This window comes from Diabrotica undecimpunctata, chromosome 1, assembly GCF_040954645.1.
Source record: "Diabrotica undecimpunctata isolate CICGRU chromosome 1, icDiaUnde3, whole genome shotgun sequence".
In the NCBI taxonomy this organism is placed as follows: Eukaryota; Metazoa; Arthropoda; class Insecta; order Coleoptera; family Chrysomelidae; genus Diabrotica; species Diabrotica undecimpunctata.
The window spans coordinates 115,315,493-115,329,691 of NC_092803.1; the positions used below are offsets into that span (position 1 = coordinate 115,315,493).

Sequence of the window (14,199 nt, forward strand, 5' to 3'; positions counted from 1 at the left end):
AATCAGTTTCCAGGATGTATTGGAGCAATTGACGGGACACATGTAAAAATTGACAAGCCTTCAGAGGATGCGGATTCTTATTTAAACCGAAAAAACTTTTATTCTATACAGGTATTATATTTTCATTGAATTTTTATGAATGCAACTTATTTATTTTTTTTTAGGCACAAGTTGTTTGTGACCACAGGAGAAAAATAAGAGATGTTTTTGTTGGTTTTCCGGGTTCTGTCCATGATAGCAGAGTATTTCGTGCATCTCCTTTATGGGAGAATTTGCAAGACAAGTGCGGAAATTACTTTCTGATTGGTGACAGTGGTTATCCATGCTTGCGTAATTTGTTAACACCATATCGTGACAGGGGGCATTTACATAGGAGACAACATAATTATAATACCAAATTATGTAAAAATCGGTATTTAATTGAACACTGTTTTGGGATTTTAAAACAGAAATTCAGGCAACTATATCATTTAAAACTTAGAAAAATTGAAGATATAGTTCATTTTATAAGAGCTTGTTGTGTTTTACATAATTTGGCTATTGATGATGAGTTTCCATTTCAAAACGATATACTCGAACAAGGAGTACCAGGCATCAATATGGATCATATTGAGGAATTAGATGATAGAGATGGAATGCAAATGAGGGACAACGTTGCACACCACCTACCTTTATAATGAGATAACATGTCAATTAATTTACTCATTAACTACTGATTCTTAATAATAAAATAAATGTTATTAAATGAAAATGTGTTTATTTACAGTTCCTCCTGCTAAAATCTGGTAACTACTCAAATAAAAGACAACATATGCTTTATAAATAACAAAATTTCACACCCTTCTAATCTTTTAACATTAACTTAAACTAAACTTCATTCTGCTTCAATAATAATTGGGACAGAGATGTTTTGGTTCCCTGTTATAACAGCTTTTAGTAACTCATTTCTTTCTTTCATAAGCTTATTTTGATCTTTTAATAATTCATTTTTTTCTTTTAATAAAATATTTCTGGTCTTTTGAATCTCCAACTTTTCTCTTTCTATTTCCAGCAGCTTTTGTGTTTTATCTGTTTCCAACTTAATTCGTTTGTCTTGAAATATTTTTTTATCATGTCTCATATTTTCTAAAGCCTCACTAGTTTTAGTCTTTATGATTCGTCTTCTGGGAACCAATTTTCTTTTGTGCACATCTTGTTCTGGATTTGTATCTGGTACTGAACTGGTAGAAGCCTTAATGATAGGAGATGAAAGTTCAGTTGGATAAAAATTAACTGCAGTATTGGACAAACTAGTACTTGGAACAGAAATGTCACTTTCAATTTCGTCGGTAAGGTGTTGTATAGTTTGTGTTGATAACAGAAGTTGGGGGCAAATGTTTTTCTTTTCACCTAATATCTCATGCATTTCTTCGGCATAATCAAATGATTTACGACCCATTCCAGTTCTCTTACTATCATCTACAAATTTTTTGTAGTTTCTTAGTAAAACTCTCCATCTATTTTCGCAATTAGCAGGTGTTACATTTATTCTATACTTTGCTTTGATATCATAACAAATCACTTCCCACATTTTTTTAAAATTTCTAACTTGCATAGTTCCTACTTTTTTTCTAATTAGTTTATAAGAATCCAGTAATATTTTTGTATTTTCTTTTGACCAAATCAGTTTTGATTCATCATTCGGTTCTTCATTATTGAAAATCAAATACTGCTCCAATATTTCTAAAAAATCAAATTGAATTTAAATCAATAACATTTTTTCCGTTTAATATTGTTACCTTCATTGTTGTTATTTTCCATTTTTACCTTTCAAAAAAACAATGAGAACTAGAGATAATAATTATTATTGAAAGTTATTTAATAATAACCTACAAAAAAGCTTATAAACAATACAAAAATAACACGTGTAAAATGCCCAAACATTCGGCAGAATTACGAATTCATCCGATTTGATATGAAACGTTGTTCGTAGTGCTGCCAAATTTCCAACCGTTCCAAACGGTTTGATGAACAGACATGCGCAGTAATTTTCAGTTGCAAACAGTTTGCAATTTGTTCTACGAACAAACCTATAATAAACTGTTCATGTATCATCTTAATCTTCATTAATTTTATTTCCCATATTTATTTGCTATAAATCATTTGTTTCTATTTTCTAGTTCTTGTACTCTTTTAAACCTGTTGTTTTAACAGAATATGATTTTTGCAGATTCTTTAATATTTGAAACACCGCCTTTATCAGATTCCGATCCTGGATATGTAGAGTGAGAGGGTAAAGTTGCTAGTAATAAGGATACGCGTCGGTCTCCACATAAAATAAATAAATAAATTCTTGCGAGGGATCGAGTTCTGAGAAATTTGGGGTGGCACGTTGTTATGCAGGTACCGTCAGGAAGCCTTCTAGTCAATGGGAATCGTGTGGCTGTTAAAACTTGTGTTTACATATTTTTTAAAAGTCAAACATTAGCATTACTCTTGCTTCTGCCGCATTCTAGAGGTTATAAGGATAATAATCTACGTCTTAAACTCGGCGACGATATACGAAAGAGCGGATGTTGGGATACGCTAAAAAGATGAACTAACTAAGAAAACAATACGAAAGTGTCAACTATGGCACTCTGGTATATATTTCATACAATAACATAGCATTTTTATGACTACACTTAATAAATCATTGTATCAGTTCCGAGATGTAACATTAGTTTGATTATTATCAATATGAGCTTATAAAACATATCAAGGCTCGACTGCAAGTCAATGTATAGGGTAAAGAAAGGAGAGATGGACCACATTTTAGAAAACTGAAGCCTGTTTCTGTATTAAATAAACATTGGAATGTAAAAATTATATAACATAACTTAACATTGGTATTATTTGTTTTGGTATAAGTAAAAATTAGAAACAATAATTCCTAAAATTAAAAAAATATAATGCATTGGCATGTCATCGGTCCATCTCTCCTCCACTGTGGAGGATGGGCACTGGGAGTAGGACAGATTGACCAAGCTAAACCATTTTCTTTTTAATAGCCAGAGACTTTCCTTATTTGTTACAGAGATTAGCGAAGCCAGTACAAGTTTCATGTAGCCAGCGTTTACAAAAAATACATTGCAACCAGTTATCTCATCAGCATCACCACTAGTGTCGTTTAGTGCATTCTTCTTCATTTTAATAAAGTCTTTAGCAGTAATCTCTTCAGTTATTTTTTACTAACTCTCGTTACTGCTACTGACAATATAGGCACGTGTGTTACCTCATCAGGATCCTTTCCGGGAGTTATATCTTCATCAGTAATTATTGATGACTTATTTGGGCTATCATACAAGGTTATTTTTCCGTTAATTCCATAAAAATCTGGTTGAGGAGATTCTGATCTAACTGGAAAATTCATTGTTTCTGTTTCTGATGAGGTTTGTGTCAAAAATGCATATTCTGGGATTATTAATAGATTAAACAGATCAATTTCCATGGATTTAAATGCAGAAGTCGCATTTTGGACAGTTGCTAAGTTTCTTCATGCTCCACCTAAGAGTTTACCAAGCTGAAGGCGTTTTAGAACTCTGTTTGTGTCATTCTGTACCATAAAACGGCATTCAACATAAAAGTTGCTTTTCAGTGACTTAAAAAACATGATCCAGAGGTTGAAGGTAATGTGTCCTTTGGGATGGTAAACAAAATAAAATAATTTCGTTTTGGTCTGCAAATTCTAGTAGATCCAGGTTGGTCGTATGAGATAGTATGAGATATGGGGCCATCTTATATTAATAAGGTTTTACCTGGAGGTTTTCTCGGCAAAAAGTGTGTTTGTAACCATTCTAAGAAAATGTCACTGTTAAGGTATGCTGATTTTTCCGGCATCTTAATCTTGGAACTTGGTATGCCACCACAATGCCACTCGTTTTTTTATTTCCCCCCTTAAAAATGCAATATGTGGGCAATAAAATCAATTATACACTACAGCAAGCTATTACGCTGATAGTTTCACCTTTTTCCCCAGGTTTTACGCTAGAAAGAGATTTTAAACCTTTTTCGGCTAGAACTTGACCGGCTCTAGTATTCATATGTAATGTTGTTTCGTCAGTATTAAATATGTGTACGAGTTTATCATTTTTACCTTCTTCTACATTAAATTTATTTGGAAACCACAATCGCTGAACTAAATTAAAGGTCGTGATTCTTACTTCAGTCTTTGGTTGGTGCAAAGCCTGCCTTTTCTAGTTTTTTTTACATGGCTAACGATTTTAGCTTCAACAGTAGGTCCTAAAAAATAATCTGGACTAAATCGATTCATCTTATCTATAGTGTTTGTTTTAGTCAACGTTTGAAAGTCGTTTTGGGTATTCCAAATGCTTTGGCGTCTTCATTAATACCCATATCAGCACTCTTTACAGCATCTACGGCATCACTTAGCTCTCTAAAGGTCCAGTTACCTCTCTTAGGTGTATTTTGTTGGCGAATATATTTATTGGGCATAATCCTTAACGAAAATATACTGGTCCAACTCTTCTCCTTGTAAGTGGTCCATCTATCCTCAGATAGTGGGACAGATGGACCAGCATGTATTGTCTAAAATAAGCAGACCACAGCAGTAGTTGTTACCCTATAATACACATTTTAAATATAGTTGAATAATAAACTAACAAATAATCGGTCAAACTCATCTGATTTTTATAAAAAAAATGAAATTTAAAACATACAACAGAGTAGGATAGACTTGCCCTCTTCCCAGGCATGGTCAGATATACCTAGCGGACCGACTACCCTCCTGGCCTATCTTTCCCCCCTTTACACTATACTTAAAATAAAATATTTCCTAAATCACGTTATATTTGCTTGTTGTCTATTTCGAGCGTGATAGAATAAGCTAGGATTAATCAGGTTTTAATAGTAAATCACTTACATTACAATTTACATTTCATTGGATCATATTATTATGGTAATGAACATAGGAACATAGGAAAATTTTGAAAGATCTCGCTTTGTCTTTTATAAATAAGGAATTCCAAAAGATAAAAAAAAGAAAACAACATAACACCCAGATAGACAACCCAAAAAATCTCACAAGAAGGGACTCAAAGATGACAACAATACCATATGTAGAGGGCTTATCAAAAAAATTACAATAGATAGAAAACAAGTACATCACAACAACATTCAAAACAACCAACACACTTAAGACCCGTTTTCACACTACGTCTTATTGTACGTTTTGTGGGTCATATAAAACGTACGACAAAATGTACGTTTTGTCCAGTGTATACACACTACGTTTTTCCTTCCGTTTTCTACCTCATTTGTAATTCAGAGTCTTGAGTTGTGTGAAGTTTGTTTAGTGTTTTTTTTTATTATGGAGGAAACACGGCTGCTTTCTTTTATTTTTTCAACTATAAAGATACTACGACTGAGGAAAAAGGGGATGAAGAGGGAAAAGACAAGTATTCCCACGTCTCGTTACTAAAACAGGCGAACCAGATGACTGGCGCAATTATTTGCGAATGGACACCTCAGCCTATTGTCAATTGCTAGAGTTGGTAACACCATACATATTGAAATAAGACACCTCATGAGAAAAGCCATTACACCCCATGAAAGACTCAGAGCAACTCTCAGATATCTTACAACAGGACGCAGCGTCAAGGACTTGGAGTTCACAATCCTAATATCCAAACCAGCGTTAAGCCAAATAATTCCTGAAACCTGTAATGCAATCTACTTGGTTTTAAAACATAACTACTTAAACACTTTTATACAATTCAATAAATTCCCCGAGAAAATCGTGGGTGCATTGCCGCAAATCTGACATTATTAGGCTTTTTTTGGGAAAAATGAAACGAACTGCAGTGGAACTAGTCGTCAAATAAGTCAAGACTTGTCTGAACATGTATTTTCACGTAACGTTTTATCCTATCAGTTCTCGCAAAACTATGCTTCTCCCATCATTTCTACGATCTGACCTTGGATTTCATTTCGATTCGACAAGACGTACGTTTTGCTGTTTACATGCCACGTTTTATTGTATAGGATTTGTCCTATCCAACAAAACGTACAATAAGACGTAGCGTGAAAACCGGTCTTTAGATCTATCCTGTCCAAAACCAAACCTAACAACATACAAAAGATATCAAAGACCTGCATCTATAAAATACCATATGAATGCAACAATTTCTATGTGGGAGAAATCGCAAGACCACTAAGTGTGAGGATAAATGAACATACATTAAAAACAGAGACTTGACAAATCACAGATATGCAAACATGCCTCAGATAATAATCATAGAGTACAATGAAAAGATGCAACACTAGTCATAAAAGAAACAGGAGAGTACATGGAAAGATTGGAGAGTTTTTGCTTAATATTTTTTTCCAGGTGATTTTAAGGTAAATAATTTATTTTTTTTAATTGAAAGTGTTACATAACATCTAATTTAACTATAAAATAAAATCTGAAAAGATAAGCTCAATGATCGTGATAGTGCGGCAATAAACGTGCGTATCATTTATCCAGATCCACCCCATACATAGGAAGGGTTTGGACACATAAATTAAATTAAAAAAGCAAAAATACACTGATTTAATATGGAAAAATAAAAATTAAATAGTTAATGACCTAGACTAAATAAAAAATAATAGATTGAAGAAGCCAATAAAAATTTTGAAAATGTTTTAAATAAACTATATTCACTTTTTCTTCTTCTGGTTCCTATCCGTTTCGGATGTTGGAAATCATATTGGCAATCATGACCTTGCTCGCTGCGGCTCGAAACAGCTCCGTTGAGGTTTTCTTAAACCATGTTCTTAAATTCCGCAGCCATGATATTCTCCTTCTACCGGATCCTCGCTTACCTTTGACTTTACCTTGCAATATAGACTGCAGCAGGGAGTAACGGTGCTGATTTCTCATAACGTGTCCCAGATATTGCAATTTTATGCGTTTGATCGTAAACGCAATCTCTGGTTCCTTCTTCATTTTTTCTAGAACTTCCTTGTTCGTGATCCTTGCTGTCCATGATATTCTCAGCATTCTTCTATAAAGCCACATCTCAAATGCTTCAAGTTTTTTAATAGTGGTGTCTGTAAGCGTCCATGCCTCCGCCCCGTACAACAACACAGAGAAAACATAGCATCTCAAATGTCTCATTTTTGTATCCAGGGATATGTTGTGACTTTTGAAGATGGCGCTCATTTTGTTAAAGACCGTTCTTGCCTTTCCTATGCGGCACTTTATTTCCTGTACATTGCTCCACTGTTCGTTTATAATAGTTCCCAGGTAGCAATACTGTTTTACTCGCTCTATCTGCGTCCCATTAATGTATAGATGAGCCCCATTTATATTCTCCTTGCTGACAATCATTCATAGGGTCATAGGACATATTCACTTAGGTCTATATTAAAATAAAACATCTTGTTCTCGTATCAAGAAGAGGTTTTGGAAGTTTTGAGAACTATTTCTGAAGAAAATACAAATGCCGGAGATTCCTCACAGGTGCTAAATCTGGTAGAAGCCGTATGCTTCTTTAAAAAAGCAAACCCAATAGCCACGATCTGATATGTCTTCAATTCTTGCTACATAATGTCTAAATGATTTTGATTTTTCAAACACTTTACAGATAACAAAATCACCTTGTTTCGATAATTTTCTTCATTATCTGATGAATTTTCGTAATAAACTTCATCATCAACTTCTGACGAAGACTCTTGCAGCACCTTCCTTTTTCCTGTAGCACAACTCTCCTCTGTTACTATGGCAGATTTTCTTTTATTATAAGCAATATTGTCTCTTTCTGGAGTATCCATAGCCATTATAAATTTCTTTTTTAGTGAACGCTTATTTGTGTTTTTTTGTCAAAATCGTTTATAGTCATATTCAAAGTACCTGTATTGTTTTTTCGAATTGATTATCGATATACTAGACCTTGTGTTCTTCTTCCCGTATTGTATTTGCACAACAGCTAGGACCGACAACAGTTTCTAAATAATTTTCACTTGATATGGGTTCAGGCCTTTACAAATCTGCCCCTGTAAATATAGTTCTATCAAATAGTCACATGCCGGTACATTTAAAACCAGATTTAATATTTGATGGTGTTGCAGCTTGGTCTCAAGTCTTGGCACAAATTTTTGGTAAATCGTAAATAGTTAACGTCTGTCTAGGATGTCCAACCATCCATGACCATGATTATTCCATTCTCTCTTGAATAATCTATGCCCTCCACAGACAAATGTGACTGATTATTGTCCATTATTAAAAGCATTTTGTTTTCTTTGGAACAATGAACATGACAAACAATGTGTTCTAAAACTTTAATAAAATTATCTGATTTCATCCATTCTGATCGATGTACTAAACCCAGTGCTTCCATTTCAGAGGGAACATCTCGCATCATTGTTAATGGATTAAACCTTTGTCTCGGGAATACCCATACAGGTGGAAGAGAATTACCATTAGCAGCGATAATACTGACTTGTGTAACTAATTCTCCTCATTTCCTGGAAGTAGCTTGACCCAGCTGATGCCATTCTTTAGCGCTTATAACTTTCTAAACCATTTGCACCCACCATAGTTTCACCAGTTTCACCAACGTTAAATATATAATTGGATGACATTTGATATTTTTGCAGAACGTGTTGTAGCTTGTCTTAAAATTCTTTAAGAGTGGTTGAATTGAAACTAGATGTTCTAGCCAAATTAGTAGCTTCGGGGGTTCTTATGGATAATTCTGGACTTCTATGGATAAATCCAGTAAACCAGTCAGGTCCAGCCATTTTATTGTCCTGCCATGACTTCGAATGGGTGATATTGTTTTTAGTAGCATACTTAAAGGCTAACCTTCTTGTTGGCTTCGGTGTCAATCCATAATATATATTGGAACATTTAATAAGATATCCTGCTTATATACTTTCCATCTCTTTTGAAAAGACCTATGTGGTTACATATTTTGGGTAGAAATTTGTATTCTCAATTCCTTTCTGCCTTGCTGCATTAACATATTTCCCAAGAGATGATTTTGTACACCGTATTCTTGGGCACTTTTGCGTAAACTTAAGTTTCCAGCAAGGAATTCCATAACTGCTCGTTTCATGTTCTCAGAATAAAAAGTTCTGTTTATTTGTCTTTTATAAGTTTAAGACATATTTCTGAAAAATAAAATAAAATTGTGACTATTATAAATACTCTACCTTTGTAGTGGGTCGGTATGTACACTTGTCCATACCCTCCCATACAGCACTAATTTTTAGGATGGCGGTTTACGACAAATTTTAGATATATTAATTAATACAACATACATTAAACAAATCTTATATACACAGTTACCTGCTAGATAAATAATAACAGCAAGAAATTTTAACGGTCAGCAAAGGTTTGTGGTGATTTTATGGATAAAATTCTAGATAAGAACTACGAAAATGTGACATTTATACTTACATCGCGCAAAAACGTACCGGCACCAATAATGACACAGTCAACACTGAATGCATTCACTAACCTATGGAATGACCATGTGGCAAACGTTTAGGCTTATGTGTCCAGATGCTCCCAGTGTTCAAACCCTCTCCGTCCCCCTACATGAAAAAGAGAAAAATCAAAGAAGCAGCCATCATCCTATTCAATGAAGAAAAATGTGTAGGAAACCCACCATCAAAATTTAGCAGGCTTTGGTTGCCAATACTTAAAGAATAAGTCACCAAGAAGATATACCAACAATAGCGGAATAAGAAACTCTGTATACACATCATTCTGTATCATACAGAATACATATGCATCACACAACACATGTTCCCTACAAGCTTGATTTACAGCACATATTAACAACACTGAACAGGTAGAATAATCAGAGTTTTAATTTGCAATGGGCAAAGCTTCCATCCTCACATCTTTTCAGCCAAATGTAGGTTGCCTATAACACCCTAGGCATAAGTGAATCAACCTCCATTTTTGTTGACATGACATAACCTTGTCAACATTATTGTCGGTTATACGAGTACACACCATTTTTCAACTAAATTATTTAATAATCTTTTTTGAGAACGACTTCTGGAGTGGAAATCAAAACATCAAATTTTTAGATAAGAAGTAATTAGTATTATAATAAATTTTGGTTATTCCCATATTAACATAATATATAATAAAAATTGTCCTAAAAACTTATCTAAAAGTAAACTAAAATCTAAAAAGTGACTAATAGCTTTCGGTTGCATTTAATCACCACATTATATGATACATTTATATTTAAAACTTTCATTTTTTTAAACTTGGTGACGTACATTTTTTTAGTACAGTGTTCAGCTTTTTTTTGCAATAACGTTGTTTTGTTGGTGATGGTTTAAAGTCGTCCTTATTTCCTCCATGATAGGGATGCTAAGAGAAAATGGAAATCCGTATCAGCAAAACGAAAAAAAAAGCTAAAAGAGCAATATCAAACCAGGCGTTAAGTACAGGTATGATGAAGTTTCTTAATTTAACTGCATCTGGTAGTACAGAACCATCTAGTCGACTTCTAAAAAACATTCAGTCACGATTAAAATTTCTATGAATTTGGGAAGTACTGATGGAGAACCACTAAATATTGATATCGAACGACAGTCTGAAATTGATACAAAATCAATATTTAAGAAATCAGATTCCGACGATGAAATTCCTGTGTTTCCCGAGAGCAATATTCTAGATCACGAAAAAAAAATTAAAATTTGTTATCGACCAACTAGCAGCGATGCGAGTGACGAAATTATATAAGTATTTGATAATTTTATTTCAGGTATGTGGTTGATGCCCATATTAGATGTTCAGCGTCATGATATAGTTCAGAATGTCCCCTCACAACAATTTAATATTGGTGATGAAGATTATCTAAAGCCGCGTTTACACGATGACAATTGGCGAGACAATTGTCAGAAGACAACTGACTGGCATGAAATTATTGTCTTCGTCTAAACACTTCAGGCCAATTGCCTTGCCAACTGCCCTCACAATTGGCCCAAAATTCAGTTGTCTCCGGGAATAGACCGAGGACAATGAGCTGTGCCCAGTGAGCCCCCCCACCACTCGAAATCTCAATTGTCGCGACAATTGGCGCCGTGTGAACGGTGTAGGCCAGTAGTGCTGTGTTGTTTTTTGCCAGTTCCCTCACCGGACACAACAGATGACAAGCAGTCGGCCGTGTTTTAAATGTCTACTGCCATGGCAATAGTTGGCCCCGTATAAACATCTTCTCGTTCAACTGGACTGACCTTCGACAATCCGCAACCACGTGATGACAATTGTCCCGCCAATTGTCATCGTGTAAACGCGGCTTAAAAGACGACGACCGTAGGCACTAATTTTCATTTTTCTAGAAAATTGAATAATGGTGAAATTCACCATCATCGCTGGTTAGTTCATGGAAACTGGAGACTGGAAACATTTAAGCAGTATTTTACAAAGACATGAGAATACCAAAGAATATATGGTATTCCTACATATGGAACATATGTTCCAATGGATAACATTAGCATCTCATAATCTCGCATTCAGAGGTCACAGGAAAGCTATAAAGACAGAAGGTGACTTTAGGAATAGTGGGAACTACTTTACGAGAACATATGAGACGTATTAAGCCGCGTTTACACGATGACAATTGGCGAGACAATTGTCATTGGACAATTGTCATCACGTGGTTGCGGATTGTCGAAGGCCAGTCCAGTTGAACGAGAAGATGTTTATACAGGGCCAACTATTGCCATGGCAATAGACAGTTAAAACATGGCCAACAACAACAAGCCGGTGAGAGAACTGGCAAAAAACAAGACAGAACTACTGGCCTACACCGTTCACACAGCGCCAATTGTCACGACAATTGAGATTTCGAGTGGTGGGGGGCACACTGGGCGCAGCTAATTGTACTCAGTCTACTCCCGGAGACAACTGAATTTTGGGCCAATTGTGAGGGCAGTTGGCAACGCAATCGGTCTGAAGTGTTTAGACGAAGACAATAATTTCATGCTAGTCAGTGATTTTCTGACAATTGTCTCGCCAATTGTCATCGTGTAAACGCGGCTTTACTGACAAAAACTTACGCATCGTTATTTAAGTCACGGTATACAAAATGAATTGACCACACTGATGTCAAAAATGGTAACTGGTGAAGTGATTCGCAAATTAAAAGAGGCAAAATATTATTATATTTTGCTTGACTGCACTAGAGACTATAGTAAAGTAGAACAAAGGTTTGTGATCTTAAAATTTTGTAATACATCAACGGGCACAATAAAAGAACACTGGATTTATATTGGATTTATTGTTGTAAGTGAGACAATAGGAGAGTATTTAAGTAATGCCATACTACTCGAACTAGAAAAGAATCGCTTAGATATTCAAAACTGCCGTGGCCAAGGATAAGAAAGACAATGGCGCAAATATGGTAGGCATAAATAGTGGAGTCAAAATTCGAATATTAAATATAAATCCTAGGGCATTTTTCACACCTTGCGGTTGTCACAACTGGAATACAAATAATGATCCCTAATTCAAATAAATTTATATTGCTTCAATACATTACAGATAACAACTTAAAATAAGTATACATAAAACATTTACATCGTCATTAGAATATTATTAACAATACTAGTTAGTACAGCCTCCGCTGAAAGGAGCTCCTCAAAATTAAAACTCTTTAAGAATTATTTAAGGAGTACGATTTCCCAGGAAAGACTTTCTGTCGTCGCAATTTTGTCTATCGAGGCTGATATAGCATGCAAGCTAGATACGAGCACGTAATTAAACAATTCAGCTGTGTAAAAAATAGAAAATTTCTATTTCTGTAATATTTACATTAAATTTTTAGGTTAACTGTAAGTTTGACTAGATTTTGCATAAGTAAAAGGTTAATAATGAAATGACACATGTCATGAGTTTTAAAAAATCTATCTTTATGCGCGGGCCTCGCAGAATGTATCTTCTTCTCATGGCGCTTTCGAAGGTTGGCGATCCAAATGGAAATTGTAGTTTTGGAAACTGCTGCTCGAAAGATTTCTGCGGATGTGCGGTCGAAACATCTCCTCAGGTCTTTCAGTCACGAGTTCTGGCGTCTTCCTACTGATCTTTTGCCCTGTACTTTTCCTTCCAGTATAACTTGAAGTAATTCATATCTTTCGCCTCTCAACACATGACCCAAGTATTGTATTTTCCTCTCTTTGATTGTTCTTAGTAATTCTTTTTGTTTACACATCCGACGAGGTACCTCAACATTAGTAACTCTTTGTATCCATGGAATTTTCAGCATAAAAAATGTATCTTACCCATATAAAATTATGATCTTGCGCAGCCACAGTCTGCAAATTATTGTAGGCCTACTAATAGGAAACTGTTTCCTCAAGGGGAACATGAATAAACTCGGACTTAAAGAAAGTGCGGGTTGCCGATTTTGTCAGGCTGAAGACGAGAAGGCAGAACACTTTCGCTGGAACTGCCCAGAGTCCAATATTATCAACTCGAGCAGTACGGCTTCGTAGAAGTGTCATAACATGCTTTGTTAAAAAGGCTGGGGTAAAAGGACATTAACCTAGGGATGAACCACAACAGACCTCTAAGTGGAGTCTAAGGTCGGTTAAGCGCCCACTCATTTGAAAACTAACCTAACCTATGACTTTAAGCGACAGTAAACATGTATAATATCTTTTTCTAACTATTTTTTTAAGCCGTCCCTGCAAGGAATTATAACTGATTACATGTTACAGTAAGGTACATTTACCGAAGTACATTGTAGTCAAGTAAACAAAAACTGAGTACACAAGATATTCGCAGTCATTTTTTGGTTGACTGTGGCAAGTTCAATTAGCACGAATCGTGCTAATGTTGGAGTATGTAGGCTGGAGCTATTAATACATATAAAGATTAGACTTTTCCGAAACAATGAAAAGCAAGTAGTAAAACCGAATGGAGAAGAACAAATAGCTTATCAGTAATGAATCAGTAATAAAATGCGATTTTAGAGTAGTCTAGAATATGACGGTAAAAATAGTGGAAAACGTCTAAATTTTTTTATATGCATCGATATGCTTAAAATTTTGACAGTAGTTAAAAAATATCTCAAAGATCTAAATTTACCCTATGGTAATATTTGCTTTTTCTCTAGGGTTGGGTACCACCCCAACTCACGGGCGGAAAAAGTTTATAAAAAAAAATATGGTAGTCGTAAGAATATTGAATTTTAAGATAAAATTGTT

The 14,199-nt window shown here is 34.9% G+C and overlaps 1 protein-coding gene across 1 annotated transcript; it reads right to left on the reverse strand.

Annotated features, from left to right (window-relative positions):
• Positions 1-874: 874 nt before the first annotated feature.
• LOC140440004 (uncharacterized) lies at positions 875-1,998 on the reverse strand. The gene is made up of 2 exons (XM_072530235.1): positions 1,779-1,998; positions 875-1,722 (listed from the first exon to the last, which is right to left on the reverse strand). The coding sequence occupies exons 1-2, from the start codon at positions 1,798-1,800 to the stop codon at positions 875-877; spliced, it is 870 nt and encodes a 289-aa protein (XP_072386336.1). The 5' UTR covers positions 1,801-1,998.
• Positions 1,999-14,199: the final 12,201 nt, after the last annotated feature.

Bases quoted from the DNA above. Each gene is read 5' to 3' on its own strand.
- LOC140440004 (XM_072530235.1), bottom strand. From the start codon at position 1,800: ATGGAAAATAACAACAATGAAG. The intron at 1,723-1,778 runs GTAACAATATTA...TTGATTTTTTAG, and splicing joins GGAAAATAACAACAATGAAG to AAATATTGGAGCAGTATTTG.